At 38.1% G+C, this 26963-nt stretch overlaps 1 protein-coding gene across 1 annotated transcript in view; it reads left to right on the forward strand.

Moving 5' to 3' along the window:
- The window catches only part of Fam81b (family with sequence similarity 81 member B), a 72288-nt gene that overhangs the window by 30801 nt on the left and 14524 nt on the right, over positions 1-26963 (forward strand). The window contains exons 5-6 of the mRNA XM_057789517.1: positions 8054-8183; positions 14219-14325. Coding sequence (XP_057645500.1) covers positions 8054-8183; positions 14219-14325 — 237 coding nt within the window. The remainder of the gene's footprint in view (positions 1-8053; positions 8184-14218; positions 14326-26963) is intronic.

Genomic DNA, 26963 nt, shown 5'->3' on the forward strand with positions numbered 1-26963 from the left:
AAGAGGGCGCAGGATCTGTTCAGCAATGCAGGGTAGAAGTGGTAGGGCCTGACCTCAGTCACTAGCCTTGAATATCCAGCGCAGAGGACAGACACAGGAAAACAGACTCTATGAGATGACTCCGTGAATCAACATTAATTAGGACAGAGAAATACATCTCAAAATTTTTAGGAAAAATAAACAATTTTTTTGTCTGGGGTTTGATTGAATACCTGTTCCCCGTTATTCAGCAGAGGCAGTTGGGACAAAAAAGCAGAAGGTCTCAAACATTGTCACGGCTGGGAAGTCTGTGGGATCTTAACCAGGATACACAGGCGCTCCAAAGGGCAGTGGAAGGGTAGGGATAGGTGCGGAGCCCCGGACATTTGCTGTCCTCCAGCACAGATAAGTGTGTGGCACTCGCACAGACTCTGCAGTTCAGAAGTGTCACTGCATCCCTCTGAAAATTCAGAATTGTCCTGGAAATAAGACTCTGGTTAGAAAGTCATCAAAGAAAAATTAACTGACAACCAGGAACTGCAGATATTGTATAGTATATACAAGTAAAGGAATACAATATTTACATTTCCTTCTATATATTTATTACACAACATCTGATATGAAAGAACTTTTAGATTTGGATGAGTTATACATGGAATTAATAAGATAATCACCAGTGAATTTAAGGCCCTACTTAAATATTTTTTTTTGAAAAACATAAGCAGCAAACACTTCCCTTTGAATAAAATATGACTTGGTTCAGTTTTGTGTTGAAATAATAACACCAGATAAAAGTCTGTTATTTTGTTCTTATAAATCTGGTTTGCATATAAGTCAAAGAACAAATGGATTCAAAGTAACCAAGGGTTAAGAGATGATTCAATGGGTACGGGTGTCTTCAGTGAAAGCCTAGAGACCTGAGTTCAAGTGCTAAAACCCAGAGTGCAAGGGGAGAACTGACTTCTAAATCTCCATATGCGAACACACATGCATGCACACACGTGAACACATGCACACACACGCACACACACATGCACACAGAATTTTTAAAAAGTAACAGAGTCCAGTAGAATAACATCAAGAAGATATGACATTCTTTTTGCTTTGCTCAAATTTAATTTTATTTTAAATTTATTTATTTATTTATTTATTTATTTATTTATTTATTTATTTTGGTGCAGGGGATCAAACCCCAGGGATTTCCCACAGGCTCAACACATGCTCTACTACCCACTGCTTCCTTTCTTTCTGCCCCCACACTTCTCTCTCCCTAGACAGTCTTGCTGTGTGTCCCAGGCTGGCTGAAATCACTGATCCGTTACCCGCCCCCCCCCCCCCCAAGGACCTGCACATACAGGAACTTACAGCCAAACCTATTGCTGCCAACATTTTCGGAAACTTCCATTCTCAATCTTTAGTAACTTCAGGGCAAGGTCATATTTTTTCTTGAATGTCTAATTTTTATGGAAAATTTCTGAAATCTATTTGGATATCTGAGAAAAACTCTGGCTAGAAGCCATCAGACATAAATTTACTCTCCCTCTCCTGCTTCTTTTCTGTGTTTTTGCCAGAAGCATGACTAATGATGAGCTAGATCATCTTGATTATTGTCTTTCCATAAGCACTGATTTTAATTCCAATTAGTATTTTGGCATAGGCAAAGTTGTTAATTATTTTAACATAATTCTTAGCAAACACTTTACTATTTCATAATAGTAAATCAGCCTTAATATTTAATTTTAATATTTGATACTTAATTACCATTCTAATCCCTTGAATTTTCCCTTCTCCACCACAGTGTATTGGTAGTTTAAAAGCTCAATGCTTCTGTTTTTGTTGTATAGCCTCCTCTGATGTTCTCTTCCCTGATAGATTAATCTTGAGAGCAAAACAGAGTAGGGGAGTGTGCACAGGGCTCATGGAGAAGGGTGAGTGTACACAGGGCTCACAGAGAAGAGGAGCATGCACAGGGCTCATGGAGAAGAATGAGTGTGCACAGAGTTCACAGAGAAGGGTGAGTGTACACAGGGCTCACAGAGAAGGGTGAGTGTGCACAGGACATATGACTTGTAGCAGCACCTGTGGGTGGTCATGTTTGGCTCTTTAGAACTACAGGGCAAACTTGGATTTCAAAACATGATAAATCATATTGATTGACGATTAAAAGCAATAATCACATATTTTGAGAATGAAAGTTGAGAGAAGACAGATTAAAGAAATTTTGCTCATGTCTCCATCAATAGCTCAGTGCTAATGGAAAATTTAAAAGGAGAACAACGTTTCCACTGAAGAAGGATGCTTAAAAGAAATCCCACACTAGCTCAGAATTGAGAATAATAGATGGTTATCTATTTAGAAGTAGACTCACAAATCAATATCCTCTGTTGGAACGAAGAAAAGCAACCAAATCACACAGCCAGAAAAGAGGTTGGACACATGTTTTAAATCAGCATAAATAGTATAAGATGCCACGCCCCAGTGGGCAGGTGACTTAAGGGCTACTAAGGGTTTCCTACAGCACCTCATTTTGTTTAACTAAGAGAGTTCTAAGCCTAATACAAAATTATATACAATAAGAATAAATATATTCAATAATTATCCTATCCTAATGAGTTTAAGTCTTATATAATAAATAACTTGACCAAGTCATAAAAGGAAAGTAACTAAAACTCTCTAGTCTTCAACCATATCGAAGATCCGAGAAGGGAAATAATATTACTTGAGTAAGCAGGAAGTGCAACCAAGCAACTTCTAAACTCTAGAATTGACAGAGACATCTCACTGCCTGCACAGTCACACAGAGTTCTTTTGTATCATTGGGGCATTCATCTTCAATCTACAGGCCCATAATATCCAGCAGACTTTTCCATGAAGCAGGCAGTTTCAAAGACAGTTCTGCCTATATTAGCAGTTTGCCAGTTACTTTCTTCTGTATCCTGCAGAATGTCTTGCAGACTCTTTCATGAAGCTGGAACCCCGAAGGATCATCTCACGTTTAGGCAAGTTCAGCAGTCATTTCTCTGCAGGTCCTGCGTGTCCAGTTAAGCAGTCCAGGCAGGAGCAGTTTCTTACTCAAATAACTAACCAACTCCATAAGGAGCCTCTTCAATGCCCATCTTCCTCTTGAAGTAGCTTTGTGCTGCAGATGTGTCTCACTGTCAGGAAAAGTCCTAAGTTCTTAAACATTTTAAATATCATATTCTGAAGGTCTCTGAAAAATTTGAAGAATAGCCTATCTAACTGAAATATATCTCTAAACATCTAGAAAATATAACTAACATGACTACAAGCTTGACTATTATAGATGATGATCTACTAACCTATATTTTAATTTTATATTACATTTTTAAATGAACTACACAATCATAATACCTTAATCAAGAGCAGAAATATGCATACAACAAAATTGACCTTAAATTTCTAAGCAAAATTCATACAAAACAAATTCATTTGTATTGCATATCCCCCTTTAAATGTAAATAAACATTTATAGACGATATTTGGGAATATGGGTGTAGTTTTTTTCTCTCCAAACTTCTTCCTGCTGTTTATTGGGTGAAGTAATTTTTTGAGGATACTTTTGGGGTATTCACAGCGACCTTTCAGGGGTCATATTGGTCTGGAAGCAATCCACAGGTTCTCATCTTTGTAGAAACAAAAGAAGAACCTCTTTTCCAAAGCAACGTATTCTTAGACTCAAATTTGGAAGTCATAATACTTTTAGAAGATATATGTTGGTTTAGCTACAGCTAAATGAAATGTCTCTCTGTACTTAGCTCCTTCACAGTCAAAAGTTCAAAGAAAACACAATAATATACATAATCCATACTCTCTGTGAATTTTCCATTTTTACTGGCTGATTTTTCTTTACTCCTTTTAATCTATGACTATCTGTACTCTGTCTCTTTACCCTTTTTTTTAAAACCATTTACTTCTTTTTATAACTCTTTATACTCTTTTTCTTCTCTGTCCCAAGCCTACATACATTTATCCAACACTGTGAACCATTTTGAGTTCTTTTATGTCTGAATCTGTCCTTGCTGTGTTATCTGTAATTCTCTACTGTCTTGAAGAACTTTGAAAATGGTAAGCAGCTTGGTTGCAGCTGCTCTGGATGCTGGCTCCACCTCTCTCCACTTTTTACTATGGCGAAAGCATCACTACTGCTGTCTCTGGGTAATAGCTAAATCTGCCATGCAGCACACTGTGTGGCCTAGAAATACCTCTGTGCATGGCAGCAGGAATCTGCCATGCTTTCCTGCTTGGGCACACCTAGTAGACTGATCCCACCGCCTGCCCAGGCAGGGAGAACTCAGCTGTGGGCATGGTCTCAGCTACTTTCCTCCTGACCCCAAGTGGGCACACAAACACCTGAGCCCACAAATGTCATTCATATGCTCCAGAGGCAGAGTTCACACTGGCAGCATGCCCAGGAAGCCACATTTTAAAACCACATGGCTTTTTTAAATGGCTGAATCAGGAAAACCTTTCTTAATGGAGCTATGACAAGCCACCAGCTGAAAAAAATTGGCTAAACTTTGATTTTTGTGTCTAGAATTCCTTTTTAACCCCTCTCAGGTTTTACATGGATTTAGTACATCATGTTGGTTCCAATCTGTAGGAGGGAGGCTACTTGTTCAGCCCGGTAGCTCAGAACCAAAATAAACACTATATTAGTTAAATCACTGCTTGGCCCATTAGCTCTACCTTCTTATTGGTTAACTCTTACATATTTAGTTTAACCCATTTTTATTAATCTGTGGCTTATCGAGTAAAATTCCCAGTGTCTGTCTCCAGAGGCTCCATGGTATCTCTCTGACTCTGCCTTCTTCTTTCCAGTATTCAGTTCTGTCTTCCCCGCCTACCTAAGTTCTGCCCTATCAACAGGCCAGTGCAGTTTCTTTATTCATTAACCAAGAAAAGCAAAAGGCAACACACAGACAGAAGGACCTCCCACACCATCCCACCTTTAATATAATGTGGTGTTTGTCAAAGGTATTGGTTAGTGAGTTTATCCAAACTGACGAATTTCCTGCTAGATAGAGACGATAGAGATAGATAGATAGATAGATAGATAGATAGATAGATAGATAGATAGATAGATGATAGATAAAAGGTTGGAGAATAAACTTCATGAGGGGAATTACTCAGAAATGGAAAGCAAGAGTTCAAACTAAAAGTCTCCCAGTTTCGAAGAAACTAGGAGCAAATGAAAGCTCCATGAACTGATATGCTGGTCCTGTCTAAGGCAGCATCAAATCTACAATGAAGTACTTTCTCTTTGAAAGATGAAACCATTAGCATCAGGCATATCAAAAAGTCTTGGAGTAGCAAATCAGAAGAGTATGTGGAAATGGCCTTTGGAAGTTTAATTGCTTTACTCAAATCTCTACATCAAAATCAAAGGTGATACCATAAAACTCTCTAAAGATATCCAGCTTTGTCTTTAGCTGAACTCAGATGGGCAAGGAGAGGCAAGGCCAGTCTCAATGTACAGTGGTCACCCTCACCTGTGGGAGATACCTCGCTAACATCCATGAGATGCCTGAAACAGCTAGTGTTCACCCTATTTAGCTGTAATTTTTATTAGTTATTTACTCTATGGTAAAGTTTGGCTTAATAATTCAAACCCATAGAGAGATCAAAAACAAAATTTAAATTATAACAAAGTACTTTTAAAAGTTACATGAATGTGGAAAGTTCCTGAAAAGAATAGAGCAATACCTATCATATTTGAATGAAAGGAAGACTATCTTAGCCAAGTCACCTTTCCACAGGGTCAAGAGTGTCCCCAGAAGACTGCAGACCTTCCCATGGGTGGCAGGGAGACAGGCGCCATCAGAAGAATGAATTGCACCTGAGCCCTTCTAGACAGATCGTAAATGAAAGAAAAATATTGTCTTAAGTCATTCTTCCACAAATGCGGGACCAGTCAGCCTTCTTTAAATACTTAAGTGTTTGAATATTCCTAAGCTCTTCTATTAAAATCAGAAAAGCAAAATCTGGACAACCAAGAAATAAATTAAAATTAAAATTAAAAGAAGAATCGGGAGATGGAAGCATAAAATGTCTGTTAAGGAATGTAGAATGAAAATCCAGTAACTATAAATTTTCAGTTATAGAATGCAATTCAAGTATCATACAATTTGACATTTAAATAGAACAAAATATTTATAAAAATGCTGAAGGAGCAGATATGTACATTTATTTCATCAAAGTTTGGGGGGCATGTGGGCAATAGCTGAGGTGGCAGATGTAAACAGCCAGAAATTCCTGCCTACTGTGGCTTTTGAAACAATTTATTTTAGAAATAAATACTCCCTGTAGTAAAGAAGTACACGGTCAACCCTCATATCTGTGGGCAGTACATCTACAAAATCAATCTGCCTCAGAAAACATGGTTTATAATGGGCATGTTTTATCAGAAGCAAATTCATCCTAGGAAAGGATAGACACAAAGAACGGCTCTTGGGAATAAAGAGTGCAGCTCTAAACACTACTGATCAATCCTGGACTTGAATACATGGGCTTAAGTTTCGGGGGAAAGAATAATCAGGGGCAACTCGCAGATAAGTAAATAGAACTGCCAACTTCATGTTCATGCTTCCACAGTGCCAAGTACTGGCTAAATAATCCGTACCCATCGCCCACTCCTGGCCTTGACTTTGGGAAGTAATGCTATTAGGAGAACCACTTAAGAGTCCTGAAGGTTGAGCAGGCAGCATTTCCAAAGGCATGTGCACACATTTGCCAGTGGAGTAGTGTGATGGAAAAGCTGTGCACCTGTGTATACAATGACTTTATTATCATTGACCCCTGAACTCCTTCTTTTTCAATGTAGAAAATCAAAATTCAAGCATTAAGAAACTCATCCCAGATCACAAATCTAAAAGGTAGCAGAGCTAGGACTCAACCTGGTCAATTTGACACCAGATTCTTAGTCAGCAACCTCCATTGTGCTCACCAGAGGGTAGAGAAAAAGGAGAGAGTGGCAGAAGTGGATAGGAGGTAAAGCAACTGGCAGCAGTTCCTGACTAGTCTTGGGGATTCAACATGGATTCACAAAAGGATATTCTAACAGATTAGCAGCAGAGCTGCTATTCCAAAAATTATAGTTCCTATGCACAAATGTGTACATCAGTTTTGACCAAGACATGGATGCATAGTATGTTGAGAAATATTTTTTTCAATTGTGTGACTTTTGTTTACATTGCATTTGCTTAACTCTGTGTTACTGTGCCTGTCTAAAACACCAGACAGTCCTAATGAAGAGATGGACGGCCAATAGCAAGGCAAGAGAAAGGACAGTGGGGCTGGCAGCAGAGAGTATAAATAGAAGGTGACTAAGTGAACGAGGAGAAGGAAGAAAACAAGTAGAGGAGAGGAGCCAGCCATCCAGCTACACACAGCAAGCCATGGGGAAAGAGTAAAGAAAGAAGTTTTATTAGAAGCAAAGAGAATTGGATATTGTTTTTTAAAGATAAAATAGACCATTTTTGTTTGATTGAGACATTTTTTTCTACCCAAAGAAAATTTTGCATTTGAGGCTGGGAGAGAAAAGTAGCTTCAGAATGTGATCTTTAAGAGGTAAAATTAGAATTTCCTAACCCAAGGTAACTGAGTATATTACCCAACCACTAAAAAAAAAATAAATAAATAAAAATATGAACAAAGAAAAACACTCAGTTTTAGTCAGGCATTTTGGTGCATGCTTTTAATTCCAGCACTGGGAAGGGAAAGCAGCTATATCTCTCTAATTTCAAGGCCATCCTGGTTTACAAAGCAAGTTCTAAGCCATCCAGACGTACACAGTGAGACCTTGTCTTAAAAAAAGAAAAGAAAAAGAAAAATCCCTACACCTGAAATGTAACATTTTCTCCACTCACTGGAGTGCTCCCACAGCACCTCAGTGTGTGCCTGGGCCAGTGTGACCACACTAGCTTCTCAGTCTCTGCATGCCCCCACATCTGCCAGCATGGGGAAATGTGGGTGCTGCGTGAATGCACAGACCCTGCTTACAGTTTACGATCACGTGAGCTTGCTGATCTCACACAGATATCCATCTTGGCACTAGATGTGATTCAAGCATTGTGAAGCTTTCCGGAGACATCCAGTTGATCAGGCACGAGTGCCGACAAGTTGAGAAATCATTCCAAGACCTCTTTTCTGCCCTAGAAACGCTTTCCAAGAACTTGGATATGAAGGTAATGGAAAGAAGTGGGCTTTGTAGGTGACTACTTTGTAACTAGCACTTTGTAATTACTTTGTAAGTTTCTACTAGCAATAAGTTGACAGAGAGCTCATCAAAGGGTCTGGTCAGAAAAGATAACCCTTTACTTCGAGAGAATTTAATCTGAAGCTCATTCACATACATTATGAGTTCAATCAGATGAACCAACAAATAAGTGCCCCTGTGTCTCAGGAAGCTACCACTGTGAGGATGAGGATGTTTCCATCATGGCTGCATTTCCTCACTTCCTGGATGCCTTCAACACAGTGGAGCTCAGGATTACACACAAAAGGAGTTCACATTGAAACTATTATTTTAAATTGTTTTTATTGAACCATATATTTTTCTCAGCTCTGCTCCCTTTCTCCTCACTCCCCGTCTACCCTCTCCAATGATCTCCATGCTCCAAATTTACTCAGGAGATTTTTGTCTTTTTCTACTTCTCATGTACATTAGATTTATGTATGTCCCTCTTAGGGTCATCTTTGTTGTCTAGGTTCTCTGGGATTGTGAATTGTAAGCTGGTTTTTCTTTGCTTTATGTCTAAAAGCCACTTATGAGTGAGTAAATATTATATTTCTCTTTCTGAGCCTGGGTTACCTCGCTCAATCTGATGTTTTCTAGATTCAACCATTTGCCCACAAATTTCAAGATGTCATTTTTTCTGCTGTGTAATACTCCATTGTGTAAATGTATCACATTTTCCTTATCCATTCTTCAGTCGAGGGGCATTTAGGTTGTTTTCAGGTTCTGGCTATGACAAATAATGCTACTATGAACACAGATGAGCACATGTCCTTGTGGTATGATTGCACATCCTTTGGGTATATACCCAAAAGTGATATTGCTGGGCCATGAGATAGGTTGTTTTCTAATTTTCAAAGAAATTCTGCTCTTTCCAAGACTTTTATCATGAAGGGATTTTGTATTTTATTGAAGGCTTTTTCAGTGTCTAATGAGATGATCATGTGGGGTTTTTTTTTTTTTTTCAGTTTGTTTGTATGTTGGGTTACATTGACAGATTTTCACATGTTGAACCATCCCAGCAACTCTGGGATGAAATCTACTTGGTCATGGTGGATGATTTTTCTGATGTGTTCTTGGATTTGGCTTGCCAGTATTTTATTGAGTACTTTGCATCAATGTTCATGAGAGAGATTGGTCTGTAATCCTCTTTCTTAGTAATGTTTTTGCACGGTTTGGTTGTCGGGGTAATTGTAGTCTCATAAATCTACAAAGATTTGGCAATGTTCCTTCTTTTCTATTGTGTAGCACAATTTGAGGAGTATTGGTATTATTTCTTCTTTGAAAATCTTGTAAAATACTGTGCTGAAACCATCTGGTCCTGAGATTTTTTTGTTTGGAAGACTTTTGTGACCGTTTTTTTTTTCTTTAGTAATTATAGGTCTGTTTAATTTAATTATCTAGTCTTGATTTAATTTTGGTAAGTGATATTTATCCAGAAAATTGTCCATTTCCTTTAAGTTTTCCATTTTTGTGGAGTACAGGTCTTTGAAGTGTGACCTGATGATTCTCAATTTCCTCCAAATCTGTTGTTATGTCCCTCTTTTCATTTCTGATTTTGTCAATTTGGAAACTCTCTCTTTGCCTTTTGATTAGTTTGGATAAAGGTTTGTCTATTTTGTTGATTTTCTCAAAGAACCAATTCTATGTTTCATTGATTCTTTGTATTGTTTTCTTTGTTTCTATTTTGTTGATTTCAGTCTCTAATCCTCTTGGGTGAGTTTGCTTCTTTTTGTTCTAAAGTTTTAAAATGTTTTGTTAACTCACTAGTATGGGTTTTTTTCAGTTTCTGTATGTAGGCATTTAGTGCTATGAACTTCCTGCTCAACACTGCTTTCATTTTGTCCCATAAATTGGGGTATGTTGTATGGTCATTTTCATTAAAATTTAGGATGTTTTAATTTCTTCTTTTATCTCTTCCTTGGCCCATTGATGCTTCAGGTGAGCATTGTTTAATTTCCATGTGTTTGTGGGTTTTCTGGAACTAAGGTTGGTGTTGAATTCTAAGTTTAAGCCATGGTGATCTGATATAATACATGGGGTTATCCCCCCCACTTTTTTGTATCTGTTGATGTTTGTTTTGTTACCTGGTATGTGGTCAATTTTTGAGAAGGTTCCATGAGGTGCTGAGAAGAAGGTATATTCTTTTATGTTTGAATGGAATGTTCTACAGATGTCTATTAAGTCCATGTGAGTTATAACATCTGATAGTTCCCTTATTTCTCTGTTAAATTTCTGTCTGGCAGATATGCCCAGTGCTGAGAGAGGGTTGTTGAGGTCTCCCACTGTTAGTGTGTGGGGTTTAAAGAATGATTTAAGCTTTAGTAATGTTCTTTTACATATGAGGGTGCCCTTGTATTTGGGACATAGATGTCCAATATTGAGATTTCCTCTTGATGTGTTGATAGAAATTTCTCACCTGCCTGGTCCCATAGTTATTCAGTCCCAAAGAAACATACAGAGGTCTACATTAATTATAAAATGGTTGCCCTATTATCTCATTATTAACTCTTACATATTAAATTAATCCATAATTCTTGTCTGTGTTAGTCATGTGGCTTGATCTTGATACCTTTTATCAGTGAGGCATTCTCATGTTGCATCATCTGCATCTGGGAGACAACTGCAGACTGAGCCTTTCCTCTTCCCAGAATTCTCCTGTTCTGGTCACCCCACTTATACTTCCTGCCTGGCTATTGGCCAACCAGCATTTTACTGAACTAATACAATGACAAATCTTTACAGGGTACAAGACCATTGTCCTACAGTACTTTTGTTTTTTTCAAAACAAGAACTCTGCATCTGATCCCCTTTGTTTAGCTATTTTTCCTGGCCATTATCCTTAACAACTTGTAACCAATATTCTAAACAAAGACAAACATCCATAATCCATTTTTTTGGGAATGTGGGTATAGTTTTCTAGGATACTTAGATTGGAGGCACTGATAATCTTAGGAGAACCTAAAGAAAATTTTGAATTATGGTCAAGTCCTGACTGGAATATTCTGTGAGGCCTGATCATCTCAGCCAACAGTGTAGGGACATGGACTTCCTCTGATGGTGTGGGCCTCGAGTTAGATCAAACATTGGTTGTCACCCTCAGAAGTCCTGCACCACCATTGGCCCAGCATGCAAACAGGACAGGTTGAGGGTGGAGGGTTTTGTGGAAGTGTTGGTGTCTGGCCTCTCTTCCAGAGCCTGCAGATTATCTTTACTCCACACAGAGTAAAATGCAGACCAGAGGTAGAGGTTTCATGCCCCCACCAGCTCTACCTCTCTACTTTCAGAGAGCTGTGTGGAAATGATCATCAGCAATTGGACCCTGTTGTCAGTTTTCAGACAGAGACCTTGCATCATAGCATAAGCCTGGGTTGTTAAGGGATCTCAAGGTGACCATTTCAGTTAAAAATTAGACCAAATGTAACGGGAAGCCTTGTCTGATTACAAAGGATGGCCAGTTCACACTCCACATCTTCTATTACTAAGAGTCCTCTCTAGGGTCACGTTCATAGATTCCAGGAAGTTTACGTTGTAATAGGTAATGTCCCCTAATTCTAGCTGTCTCTCCCTGCACTCTAACCCTCCATCCCTCCCCACCTGATCCCTCCTTCTCCCATCCCCACCTGCCCCCAGTCCAACCAAGAATCTTCCCAGAGAGATTCATACCCCCCATACCTCTCCTCTTTATCTAACCTCTCTGGGTCCCATGGTCATTTGTATATAGGAGGGCTACCGATTTTATGAGTTAATCTTGTATCCCGCCACTTCACTGAAGGTGTCTATCAGCTGTAGACGTTCCCTGATAAAATTTTTGGGTATACTTATGTATATATATGTATGTATATTATCATGTCATCTGCAAATAATGATACTTTGACTTCTTTCCAATTTGTATCCCTTTGAACGTCAGTTGTCTCATTGCTCTAGCTAAAACTTCAAGTACAATATTGAAAAGACATGGAGATAATGGGCAACCTTGTCTTAAGACCATCTAGCCCTAAGCCTTTTGAGGTTGGAAGCTTTTTTAACAACCACTTCTGTTTCACTAGGGATAGTAGGTCTATTTAAATTGTTTATGTGATCTGGATTTAACTTTGGTAAATGATACCTAATGAGAAAATTATTCATTTCTTTTGAATTTCCAATTTGTTGAAATGCAGGTTTTAAAGTATGTCCTTATGATTCCCTGGATTTCCTTGGGGTCTGTTGCTATAATGCCCTTTTCATTTCTGATTTTATTAATTTGGATATTCTCTTTGTGTCTTCCAGTTAATTTTGATAAGGGTTGTCTGTGTTGTTGATTTTCCCAAAGAACCAACTCTTTGTTTCATTGATTCTTTGTACTATTATCTCTGTTTCTATTTTACTGATTTCAGTTCTCAACTTGATAATTGCATTCCATTCAATACTCTTGTGTGTAGTTATTTCTTTTTATTTTAGAGTTTTCAGGTCTGCTGTTGAGTTGCTCGTCTGAGCTCTCCAATTTTCCTATGTAGGCACTTAGTGCTAAGAACTTCTCTCTTAGCAAGGCTTTTTTTATGCCCCATATGTTTGGGTATGTTTTCTATTCATTTTCATTGAATTCTGAAAAGTCTTTAATTTCTTTACTTCTGTCTTGACCCATTTATCATTCAGTAGTGAGTTGTCCAGTTTCTATGAATTTGCAAGTTTTCTGTTCTTGATGATATCCAGCTTTAATCCATGTAGTCTGGAGGATGCAGGGTGTTATTTTAGCTTTCTTGTGTCTATTGAGACTTTCTTTGAATGTGGTCGATTTGGGAGGCAAGTTCTGTGCTAAGAAGAATGTATTTTCATTTGTATTTGAATGAAATATTCTGTAATATTCTGTAAATATCTGTTAGGTTCATTTGGTTCACAATATGTGTTAGATCCTGCATTTCTGATTAGTTTTTGTCTGGAAAACCTGTTCATTGGTGAGAGTGGGGGTATGAAAGTCCGCCACTGCCAGTGTGTTGGGTCAGTGGTGGTTTAAGCTATAGTAGTGCAGCGTTTCCTTTACAAACATGGCTTTGTATTTGGGCATAGATATTGAGAATTGAAATGGATGTTTCCTTTGATGTATATGTAGTGTCGTTCCCCATATATTTTGATTAATTTTGGTTTGAAGTCTATTTTGTTGTGTATAGCAACTTCCTTCTTGTGTCCATTTGCTTGGAATATATCTTTTTCAATCCTTTAACCTAAGGTAATAATGTTTATCCTTGATATTGAGGTGTGTTTCTTGAGTGCAGCAAATGGATGGGTCTTGTTTTCAAATCCATTTTGTTAATCTTTGTAGTGAGGGAGGATGAGGGCATTGATGTTGTGTGACATCCATGAACAATGATTGATGATTCCTGTTATTTTGCTGTTGTTGTCAGTGATGGTGGTGGTGGTTGTGTTTGTGTGTGTGTTCCTTCTTTTAGTTTTGTTGATGTGAAATTGTCTATTGCCTGTGGTTTTTTTTGTGTCTGTAGTTAATCTACTTGGTTTGGATTTTTCCTTATAGCACATTCTGTAGGACTGGATTTGTAAATAAATATTGTTTAAATTTGACTTTATTATGGAATATCTTATTTTCTCCATTTATAGTAATTGAAAGTTTGTTGGGTATTGTAGTCTAAGCTGTAATCTGTGGTCTCGCAAGTCCACAGCATAAGGACCCAAGCCCTTCTGGATTTTAGAGTCTACATTGAAAAGCCATATGTAATTCTAATAGATCTGCCTTTATATATACTTAGTCTTTTTCCTTTGTAGCTTTTAATATTATTCCCTTGTTCTGTCTGTTTAGTGTTTTGATTATTATGTATCAAGGGGACTTTCTTTTCGACTCCTATTTGGTTTTGTGTAGGATGGCCCACTTGTTCTTCTGACAGGAGGCTCATTTTCTAATGTGATGTACTCTGGCTTCTTTAGAAAGAAACAGTATGTATGTGTGTGTTAATGGCTTTGCTCTCACACATAGACATCCTGTACTTCCCTTAGGTAATGCAGCTCTTAGGAAAGATAGAGGCATCCACTTCTGAGCACACCTCAAATTTAAAGATGGTCCAGGGAGATTATCGGCATGAAATGAACCTCTTGGAATTCAAGTAAGTAAATGGATGGTTTTTAATTCTGTTCAGTGAATTTCAAAGAGTTTTGCATAATGAAAGAACTGGCAATAAAAAAGCCTATTCCAGGAATTTGAGTCTGGACAAGAAACAAAGTAGCAAATCTACTCAGTAGACACCCCACACTAAGGTAATTTATACAATGTTCATAAGAGAATAAATGTGAATTTTAACATAATTTAAATTATTTGAAGTTTAAACCATTGCATTTATTTATTTATAGAGGTGTGCATGGCTATCATACTGATTCTCTCCTTCCATCATGTGGGACTTGGGGTCAGCTCAGGTCAGCAGACTTTGTGCGAGCTTCTTTTCCACTGTGGCATTTCAGCAGCCCAGGGTTGTGGATTGGATGTTTGCTTTGCACACTGGCTGTTCTGTAAAACTCACTCTAACACTTCCTATAGCACAATTTTAATTTTTTACCAATTTTATATTACAATATATCAATGTAAAGTTCTACTGAACACAAATTGATTACCAAATAGTATTTGATATGCCTTAGGACAATCTTGGTTTATTTACACTTTGTCTGTGGCTGTGCAATTGCTGCTTTATATTGCCCTTTCAGAAACTGGTCTTTACCCCTCAAAAACTGAATTTCCCCTACTTGAAAAAGAAAGTAATAAAGAGGATTAAACAAATGTTTGAATGACTGTTGTCCTGATGGAGGAAGGTCATTGGCTAATAAAGAAACTGCCTTGGCCCATTTGATTGGCCAGCCTTTAGGTGGGTGGAGTAAACAGAACAGAATGCTGGGAAGAAGAGGAAGTGAGCTTAGATGCCATGCAGCTGCTCCCCAGGGCAGACGCAATGAAGCTCCAACCCAGGATGGACGTAGGATAGAATCTTCCCGGTAAGCACACCTTGGGGTGCTACACAGATTATTAGAAATGGGCTAAATTAATACGTGAGAATTAGCCAAGAAGAGGCTAGATATAATGGGCCAAGCAGTGTTTAAAAGAATACAGTTTGTGTTTTGTTATTTGGGGGCATAAGCTAGCCAGGCGGCCAGGAGCTGGGTGGCAGGAACACAGCCCCCAGCTCCTCTCAACATTGTCCTGTTTAAATGACCATTGTGTCCCAAGAATACAACACAAAGGAAAATTGTTACTTGGTACTATGATCTTACTATTCTTTGTACCTTGTTCTTTTCCCTCTCTGTCCCAAAGCACCTGGAAAATATCATGCTTTCTCTATTCTCCACATCTCTTCTGTATCCTCACTGACCATATGAAAACCATAGTATTTTGTACTTCAAAATCACGAAGCCAACAAACTATAATATGCCATAATGTGAACACACTTTACTTTCATCATTCTATGATAGATGAGTTATTGCCAAGACCTGAAGACAGAGATTTTTCAAGTAAAGGGAAAATATCAATTTCTTTATATGTATAACATTTTCAGATTCAGAAGCTCCCATTCAATGAGACTAATCAGTAAGCAGCTGTGTGGTTGATCTAATACCCTTACTTTCAGATTAAGAAAAAGAAAAATATTTAAAGTGAAAGTGCAAACCCTTTTAGATACACAATTTAAACTGTAAACTTGCAGTTACTATGGGTATCAGCATGGAGGCCCCCCCAAAACACTAAAGATAGAGCTACCATGCAAACCTGCCATACCACCTGAAGGGCATTCAGTCAAGGTACCACAGAAATGCTTGCACATCCATGGTTATCACTGCTTTCTTCACAACAGCTAAAAAATATAATGAGACTAGATGCCCATCAATACATAAAGGATAAGAAAACTATAGTATATGCACAGTGAAAATTCTCTCAGTCATAAAGAAAAAGTGAAATCATGAAATTTATGGGGAAGTGGAATGGAAGATGATTGTGTTAAGTGAAAAAAAACCACACTCAAGAAGACAAATATTGCATATTTTCTGTCATATGCAGAATCTAAGAGTGTGTGTGTACACTTGCACGTGTGCATGTGTATGTGTGCACATGCTCGTGCATGTTGTTCAGGTCAGAAAGTAAGAAGAGAACAATGCAAAGGGAGAAAAAGATGTTCGGATGGAGAAGAGAAGATAATGGAATCCGCATGATGCGAAAGCAGAAGGAAGACTGTTGGAACTGAGGAAAGAAACCATAGAGAGGAAAGAGAAAAAGAGTGAAGGGCAGACTTGGTTAAGAACAGCATGCCTTTAATCCCAGTTGGGAAGGCAGAGGCAGGTGAATCTCTTGAGTTCGAGGCCAGCCTGGTCTACAGAGTGAGTTCCAGGACACCAGGACTCTTACACAGAGAAACCCTGTCTTGATAAACCACAAATATAATAACATTTAAGTGTGAAAATGCCATAGTAAAATCCATTACTTTGCACATTAACTTTAAATTTTAATCAGCATAGTAAAACAAAAATTTCTAGGTCAAAGGGCATATTTTTAAAAACTTTACTACAAAGAACTATCAAATGAAAACAAAATATAGAATGAAATTAAGAAGATCAAAGTCTATACATCTCAGTGAACTTCTACACAGGTAACTAGCTGGTGTAAGCTTCTCTTCTAATAGCATAGGTGTCTGCAGTTTTACCAGCAATGTACACAGGGTCTTTCCGCCATTCTGTCAGAACCGAGCACGCTTCCATTGTAATGTTTGCAGTCTACCAGATGAAACAGGATGTCTTTTAATGTGCGTCCTCCTCACTGCTGGATTTTCCTTTTCTCTGATTTGCCTATTCTTATTTGTCAAATTTTGCATCAAAATTTTAAAATCATTTTCTTAGCCCGTTGGATTGCTTCCCATCAAGGCTGCTAACCTTTGACTGAGGTGTGTGTTACAAATGCTTTTGAATAAGTGCAAAGTAAGGTGAGCAGGCTGTCTAGTAGCTTTCTGGTGGATTAGATTTTAACATTCATCAAAGCTGCTCTTAAACAGCAGTCAGTTCTTCTCCACCTCCCTAAAGTATGCAATTCATAGCTGTCGTCAGAATGTTGAGACTCTAAGTTTACATTTTGAGTGAATTGTGTGCTTTTCTCACTTTAAAAGAAGCATTGTCTCGGAACAAAGGATGTGGCTTCAATAAAAATATTTTAGTGACTGTAAGGCTAAATTTAAAAATAATTTCACACTTAGAGACTGTAACAAATTTTTCTGTCAATTAAATATATTTTAATTGAATTTAAAACCCTCCATGTTGTGTGCAGGTTCCTAGTGATGTACATCATGTTGCCACCTGTTACTAGATCTAACAATAGACATGGGCATTGGAGCTCTCCTCGGAGTCACCTCCTTCTGGTGATAGTCAGCTATCACCTAAATAATATCCTAAGTCAGCAATTTAATGCTTATACCGCAAGACTGTTCCTATCCTGAGAAGCAGCTGTCTACTGGTACAGTTTGTCAGGGGCAACCTAGGCCAGTCGCTCTCTGAGTAGTTCTCATGGCTTGGCAGACAGGGGTTTATAAGAAAAGAGAAGGCCAGTGGTCAGTGTCGTAAGGACATGAAGTCCAATCTTATTAACACACTTGGCAAACGATATCATGGCAGAAAACTGAAAAGTTGCCAAAACAGCACTGTATGACACCCATTTTGTATACTTAGCACACCGCATATTCAAACACAAATGGAAGCCAACAAATCAATGGGCAAGCTTTCAGAATTGCACGTGGAACTTATCTTAGACACATACATGTGGGAAGAAAGCATAGGTAAACAAAAAGCTAAACACAGGTAAAGCAAGAGTCAAACAGTGTCAAATGACTTAGATAGAAATAAAAATCATAGGACTTGTTTACAGAAAACTACCAGTCCCTAAGACTTCAAGACTCACAGTGCACCCCACCCTGCATGGCAACTCTTAACACTGCTCAAAAGACAGGGCATTTTGAATTACTATGAAGTGATCTGCCCAGATCACACAAGCAGTGTCTAACTTCAAAGCTCAGGTGGTTACTTTTAGTACATGATGCCTCTAAGACATTCATTTAGTTTTTCATTTGTTTATTTGGTTCAGCACTGGAGATCAAAGCCAGGGCCTTCTACACACTAGACAGACAATCCAGTAATGCATCCCTGTCCCTTAACATAAATGGGTTTTAAAAAACTATACTTACAGAAGTTAACTTAGGAGGAAAAATATATTTGTTAGAATTAATTTCTCACTTCTGACATGAAGCTCAAAACTGACTCAATTTCCAAAGAAATAGCACATAGTCTACCACACACACACACACATAAAAAATATAATTACAAAAAGTAGAAATACCTTCTGTGTTTATAGGTTCATTACAATCCATTGCTTTTTTCTTCTCTTTTCTTGCTTTTTATTTTTATAATTTTATATTCACTTTGTCAAAGTCACAGTCTGATTTTTTTTTTTTTAGAAAATCTTTAAATCTTCTAAAAACTATTAATTTGGTGAATTGTTTAGGGCAAGACATTGTATTGGGGGTGTCAGTGGCCCTGGTAACAGTGGCTCAGAACGGAGCTGTGTGGTTTAAATATGCCAACCGTAACCAAGGCATTTGCACCATTGGTCTCACCACAGCTCTGACTCGCCTCTGCTGTAACTTCAGTTTCCAATTAAGCCTTTTTAGAATTGCCCTGAGGATGAGAGTTAGCCTTTGCTTCATCTACATAAAAATTAAACAAGAACAAAATGAGTCACCTGCATTGTCCTACTGAGGGCTTTTACTATATTTTTAAGTCTGGCTTTTGCCTTATAAGAAAAATTTTAAAAGCACTATCTACCTACCAACCTACCTATCATCTGCCTACCTATATGCCTGTCTGTCTATCTATATATGTCTATCTGTCTGTCTGTCTACTTATGGCTGAACTACTCCACACCCGGTACTCTAGATAGTTTGGTAACTAAATTGTAAATGTCACACACATAAATTAATGATACTGCAATTTTTAACTATTAGTTCTGTAATGAGTTAGGGCAAATCATGCCCCTGATGTTAGAGATAATTCTAAGCAAAGATTTACACAAACTTATTTTACTCTATCTTCAAAGGAAAATGCTTTTTAAAATGTTTTTCTGTTTTAATATATTAACAGCAGATGTAGTCTGATTTCTAGTGTTAACAAGAAAGTCATTCTTCAGCTGAAAGCTGGCCTTGTCAGAAAGAGGTCATTATAGTAATTGAGTTTTGGGTTTTATTTCAATTAGCAACGCACCCAGAGACATTCCTACTGTGTATGTGATAAAGGAACAAAGACAAACATTCATTACAAGCAAAAGTGAGCCGAGAATCTCATTCTCAGTTGTAAGACTATTGATTTCCTGGGACTTACTGCCCCTGTAAACTATAACAACTTATTACTTCCCCCAGACAGAGAAAAGAAGATGGAAATCAAAGCATGGTAGATCTCTAAATAGCTTAACAAGTTTTTTTGTCAATTTGTATTTTAATTTTTTATTTTATAAATTTTATTATTGAAAAAAGTTTGGAAATAAATAAAAATATCACACACCCAAACTAACCAGACCCAAAGTCTATTCATTTTAGTGGACTTTTATACAGTTAAAATAGACAGATGCTGTAACTTCACATTAAATTTCACACTCACTTTCAGTATTGAATATATCTTACACATTTATCTACTACCAAACCCAAAAGTTCCATGATAGAATTAGAACTAGGAAAACAATGAGCTTCATTCACTTTTTCATAACTTGTGTCCATTGCCTGCATTTTGTCCTTCTTCATCCCCTTATGTTTACATTCCTGTTCTTCTTCCTTTATATTATGCTCTAGCCATGTGCATTTGTTTACAAACACGCATGTATTACTGGTTAAATTCTGCAAATGAGACAGAATATGCAATTTCTTTCTGAGATCATATGACCTTGCTAAATAATAAACATTCTAAGTACTTTAATCTTCCTGAAAAAAATTTTAACTTCATTTGATTAGAGCTCCATAGCATTCTATTTTATATAAACACCAAATTTTGAAAATACATTTATCTGTTGAAGACAACTCAACTGATTCTAATTCTTTGCTCTAGAGAATAAAGCAGCCATAAACAAGAGGGTGCAAAGTCTTACAATGGAGTATGGCATGCACTATGTATGTCCAGGATAAATAAATACCTTGGTCATATGGTAATCCGTGTTTTAATTTTTTGAGAAATTGCCAAATTGATTTCCACAATGGCCATATTAGTTAATTACTCAGCAAAAGTTCTTTTCTCTCCGTGTCTTCTCCAGTATTTGTTGTCTTATTTGTTGATGATAGCCATTCTGACTGGGTGAGGTGGCGTCTCAGGGGACTTACTTCTCATTTCCCTGATGGCAAGGGATATTGAATGTATTAAAACATCTATTGACCATTTGTAGTCCCTTTTTTTTAACTGTCTGTTTAGCTAGTTTGCCTATTTGTTATTTGGCATTTTCACTTTTTTGGTTTTTAATTCTGGCCATGCATTGTAAAATCTGTATATCAGCCCCTTGTCTGAAATGTAGCTGATATAGGTTTCCTCCCATGCTCTGGGCCATCTGTTAACTCCGTTTATTGTTTCCTTTGCTGCACAGAAATTTTTAGTTTCAAAATAAATTTAAACACAAAAACTGAGATAATTCCTTGTCTCCTTCCAGACCATATTGTAATAAAACTAGAAATCAACAATAAGAGAAATTACAGAAACCACAAAAAATTTGGAGAATAAAAAACTCACTATGGGTAATCCACGAAATCAGAGAGGAAATTTAAAAATTCCTAGGGACAAATGAACAGAAAATGCATTCTATCAGAACCTCTACGATGCAGCCAAAGCAGGCCTAAAAGAAAAGCATATGGCAGTATGTACTCATATTAAAAAATCAAATAACCTAATGATACACCTCGGGGCTCTCGAAAAACAACAACTAATCCTAAACAGAGAAGGTAGCAAGAAGTAATAAAAATTAGGGAAGAAATTAATGAAATTTATATTGAAGGAATAATACATAAAGTAAACCAAGGATTGGTTCTTTGAAAAATCTAGTAAAATAGACAAACCTTTAGTAAATCTGACAAAAAGAAAAAGGAGATGATGCAAATTAGTAAAATTGGAGATCAAAAGGTGTCATTTTACTGGCTTCTATGAAATGCAGATCATCATTAGAAATTACCATAAGAACTTAGGCTCTGAAAAGTTGGATAACTCAGAAGAAAGAGAACATTTTCTAAAGCATATTATCTATGAATATTAAACCTCAAAGATATAAACAACTTAAACAGATCAATTAGTAAGCAATGAGATAGAAGCTCTTGTTAAAAGCCCAGGACCATATGGATTCTATCAAACTTCCAGGGAAGATTTCAGACCAATTTTCTTAACTTGTTCCACATAATAAAAAGTGAAGGAACACTGTCAAATTCGTTCTGTGAAACCAAAATCATCTTTATTTGATGAGAAAAACAACTACAGACCAATTCCTCCTTTTTTAAACATAAATTCTTTTCTCATACAATATAATCTGATCACAGTTTCCCTTCCCTCTTCACCCCTGAGTTCCTTCCCACCTCCTCTCCCATCCAAATCCACTCCCTTTCTATCTCTCATTAGGAAAGGACAGGCTTCTAAGAGATAACAGACCAAGCCAACAGAAAGATAAAGAGCCCCAAGAGCAGGCACAAGAATCAGAGACCCACGCACACATTCAGGAATCTCATAAAAGTACTAAACTGAAAGCAGTAGTGTATATTCAGGGGACCTGGGGCAGGCCTGTGTAGGCCCTGTGCTTGCTGCTCCAGTCTCTATGAGTTCATGACCTTTGCCTTCTGCATCCTGTGAGTTCACATGAGCTACTCTTTCTGCCTCCTCTTCCCGAGGGTTTCCTGAGTACTGAAGTGAACGATTTGATGGAATCATTTAGAACTGTGTGTTCTGAGGTCTCTTTCTGCATAATGTCTGGCTATGGGACTATATTTGTTCCCACCTGTTGCAGGAGGAAAAGCCTCACCGATAACTGCTGAATAAAGCACCAGTCTATGAGTATAGCAGAATATCATTAGGAGTCACTTCATTGTTACTTTCTGCTGTTTTTTAAATACTGTTATCATGTTTTTTTTAAATGATACAGCAATTTTATTAAAAACAAGACTTATCACATAATTGTCTGTACTTATATTACCTAATTGTATAGCTTATGAAAAGGTGGCCTATGAGCAGTTACAAATAACATTAAATCTTCAATTCTTTATTCTTCACTTGTTAAGATAAGTTAAGATTGTTAAAATAAGATGAAAAACATTTCAATTGCTATGACTTCCATGGAAACCAGGAATGCACATGGTGCATACTTGCAGGCAAGCACTCATATATTCAACATAAATATAAACCAGCCTTTTAAACAGTTAGCACTTATTAATGTATAAATGATGTATCAGTCTAAAAGAGTATTTTGATTTTGTTTTTACAGTAGAAATTCCCAATACCGACTTTTTTTTAATTTTTTTTATTTTATTCTTTATTAATTAAAATTTCTGCCTCCTCCCCATTTCCCATTTTCCTCCCCCTCCTCCCACACATTGCCCCCTCCCCCCACTCCCCTCCCCCTCTCCCCACTCCTCTCCCCTCCCCCCACTCCATTCCCCCTCCCTCTCGATGCTGAAGAGCAGTACAAATTCCCTGCCCTGCGGGAAGTCCAAGGTCCTCCCACTTCTATCTAGGTCCAGGAAGGTGAGCATCCAAACAGGCTAGGCTCACACAAAGCCAGTTCATGTATTAGGATCGAAACCTAGTGCCATTATCCTTGGCTTCTCATCCGCCTTCATTGTCCGCCATGTTCAGAGAGTCCGGTTTCATCTCATGCTTATTCAGTCCCAGTCCAGCTGGCCTTGGTGAGTTCCCAATATTATTGCTTTGTAGTACAACTTGAGATTAGGAATGGTGATACCTCCAGAAATTTTTTTTATTCTTCAGAATTATTTTAGCTATCCTGGGTTTTGTGTGTTTTCAAATGAAGTTGAAAATTGTCCTTTCAAGGTTTGTAAAGAATTGTGTTGGAATTTTGATGGAGATTGGATTGATCCTATAGATTTTTTTGGTAGGCCTACCGTTTTCAATACAGCAGCCCTACCTATCCATGAGCATGGGAGACCTTTCTATTATCTGATATCTTCTTCTGTTTCTCTCTTCAAAGACTTGAGGCTCTTTCCATACACATCTTTCATTTACTTGTTTAGAGTTTATCCCAAGATACTTTATATTATGTGTCTATTGTGAAAGGCATTGTTTCTCTGATTTCTTACGCAGTCTCTTTGTCATTTGTATATGGGAGGACAACTGATTTTTGTGAGTTAATTTTTTATCCAGTTATGTAGAGGAAGACCACTTATTCATCTCCAGACCACCCAGACCCGAGATAATCACACTGAAACAATATCAATTATAACACTCGTGCATATTTCTAGCTAGTTCTTACATCTTAAATTAACCCATTTCTATTATTTAGTATTTTATCATGAGATTAGTCATTTACTGGTAAAGGTTCTGGCATCTATCCCCTTCGGCAGCTACATGGCATTTCCCAGAGTCTGCTACTTGGAATTCCTGCCTTACTCTATTCTATCCTGTCATAGGCTAAAGCAGCTTTATTCATTAACCAATAAAAGCAACACATATACAGAAGGACTTCCCATACCACAGCTACTTTGCTAAAAGTGTTTATCAGCTATAGGCATTTCCCAGTGGAATTTTGGGGGTCACTTATGTAAACTATCATATCATCTGCAAATAGAGTAAGTTTGACTTCTACCTTTCCAATTGTATACCCTTGATCTCTTTCTGTTGTCTTATTGCTCTAGCTAGAACTTTAAGTACTATATGAGTAGATAAGGAGAGAGTGGACAACCTTGTCTTGTTACTGGTTTTAGTAGAATTGCTTTCAGTTTCTCTCTAATTAATTTGATGTTGGCAATTGGCTTGCTGTAAACTGCTTTTATTGTGTTCAGGTATGCCCCCTGTATCCTCAATGTCTTCAGTACTTTTATCATGTAAGCCTGTTGGAGTTTATCAAAGGCCTTTTCTGCATCTAATGAAATGATTATATGGGTTTTTTCTTTCACTTTGTTTGTACGATGGATTGCAATTATTGAGTCTCATATATTGAAGCATGCCTGCATCTCTGGGATGAAGCCTAATTGGTAATGGTGGATGATCTTTTTGATGCATTCTTTAATATTTTTTGACCAATATATTCATTTCTTCTGTCATACCTTCAATGCCTGATACTCTCTCCTTCATCTCTTGTATTCTGTTGGTGAAGCTTGCTTCTATGTGTCCTGTTCAAATTCCTAAATTTTTACTTCCAGAAATCCCTCAGTTTGCTTTCTTTATCAATTCTATTTACGTGTTCAGGTCTTGAACAGTTTTATTCATTTCTTCCCAATGTTTTTTGTTCGTGTTTTCTTGGCGTTAGTTCCTTAAGGATTTCCTCATTTAACTTTTCTTGTATTTTTAAAGGGATATATTGATTTCCTCTTTAAGGACCTCTATCATATTCATATGGTTGGCTTTAAGGTCTTTTTATTGTGCTTCAGCTATGTTGGATTATTCAGGATAGCTGGACTCAAGTGGAGACAAATTGCCATGGCTGTTTTTGATTGTGTTTTTATGCTGGCATTTAGGCATCTAGGTTTGAGATGATTTAAGGTTGAGGTGCTGATTTCTGGATTTGCCTTTGTTGTATGGGTGTCTTGTTCCTTGGTTTCTGTTTCCTCCCTTTGATGCCTGTCGTCTGTTTTCCTGGCCTGCTCAGCTGATGTCCAGAGGTGTTTGAGGCTGGGACAGTGGGATGAATTGGGAGAAGAAAGGTTAGAGGGAAAGGTCTTTGTGATACATTGGAGATCAGGTCAAAGCAGGAAGGGAGACACTGCAGGTTTTCTGCTGCAGAGTTAAGGATGAGACTTGGGGAGATTAGACCTAGAGGAGCAGAAGAGAAGCCCTTGAGATAGTAGGAGGTCTAGAATTAGGGTTTGGGACAAAGAAATGAGTGGGGGGGAGGGATATTAGAAGGGGAAGATCTATGGATCCACAGAAGATAAAAGAGAGGTGCAGGGAAGTTTGCCACATGTGTTCAGCTCCAATGCTGGGAATGATACTGAGGTATTGGATCTGGAGGACAGAGGGAGAAGATCTGCAGGCTGCCTACTTGGTTTTCTGGCAGGTTTGGTACCTGCTGGAATTGGAGAAATGAGGTTAGGAGGGGATGATCTGTGGGATCTATAGGAAATGGGGGAGGTGGACAAGGAAGGAGCACCTAGTGCTCTGTTGCAGAGCAAGGAATAAGTCTGGAGGATTGAATTTGGAGGGGAGGAGGGCACAGTGAAGGTCCTCAGTTGGCTTAACTGTTTCCCTGGCCTGTTTACTTGGTGAATGTCCACTGGTGAAGGAGACTGGGGTAATGGGATGATTTTGGGAGAAAGGAGGTTAGGGAGAAGATCTTGGTGATCTGCACGGTATGGGGTCAGAGAGGAAAGAGAGAGACCACATCAGGTTTTCAGCTAAAGAGCTTGAGATGAGACTGTGGGACATACCTGGAAGAGCAGAAGGAGAGGTATATATCCACCATCAGCCTATTTGTTTCCCTGGAAGGAATGTCCCTTGGGTTAGCCAGGCATCCAGACCAATTTTTTGATGAATACAGATGCAGAAATTCTTAACAAAATATTTGTAAATAGAATTCAGGAACATGTAAAGAAGGGTATACCTTGTGAACAAGTGGGTTCATCCTAGAAAGACAAGGTTGGTTCAATACATGTAAGTCAATATAATACACCATTCCCAAGGATAGAAACTACAGAATTATCTAAGTTGATGCTAAAAGGGAATTTGTCCCAGTTCAACATGCCTCTGTGATAAAAGTTCTGGATAAGGTAGGAATAGATAGAACATACCTCAAAATAATAAAGGTTATATGAAACAAACATGCAGCCAACATTATATCAAATAGAGATGAATTGAGAATATTTTCTTTAAAATCAGAAATGATACAAGGATGTTCATCCACTCTCCCCTGTCATATTTGAAATAGTGCTCAAAGTCTTAGCTATAGCAACTAGATAAAAGCAATATATAAAAGGATAACAGTAAAGAAAGAAGGAATCAAACCATCCCTACTTACAGAGGACATGATTCCTTACCTTTTTTTTTCTTTTTTTTTATTAAAAAAAAATTTTTCCTCCTCCCCGCCTCCCATTTCCCTCCCCATCCTCCCACCCCTCTCCCCCTCTCCCCACTCCTCTTCTCCTCCCTCTCCAGTCCCAGGAGCAGTCAGAGTTCCCTGCCCTGTGGAAAGTCCAAGGTCCTCCCCCCTCCATCCAGATCTAGGAAGGTGAACATCCAAACTGTCTAGGCTCCCACAAAGCCAGAACCTGAAGTAGGATCAAAACCCCGTGCCATTGTCCTTGGCCTCTCGTCAGCTCTCATTGTCCGCCATGTTCAGAGAGTCCGGTTTTATCCCATGCTTTTTCAGTCACAGTCCAACTGGACTTGGTGAGCTCCCAATAGATCGGCCCCACTGTCTCAGTGGGTGGGTGCACCCCTCGTGGTCCTGACTTCGTTGTTCATGTTCTCCCTCCTTCTGTTCCTCATTAGGACCTTGGGAGCTCAGTCCGGTGCTCCAGTGTGGGTCTCTGACTCTATCTCCATCCATTGC

Source organism: Chionomys nivalis, chromosome 15, assembly GCF_950005125.1.
Source record: "Chionomys nivalis chromosome 15, mChiNiv1.1, whole genome shotgun sequence".
Classification (NCBI taxonomy): domain Eukaryota; kingdom Metazoa; phylum Chordata; class Mammalia; order Rodentia; family Cricetidae; genus Chionomys; species Chionomys nivalis.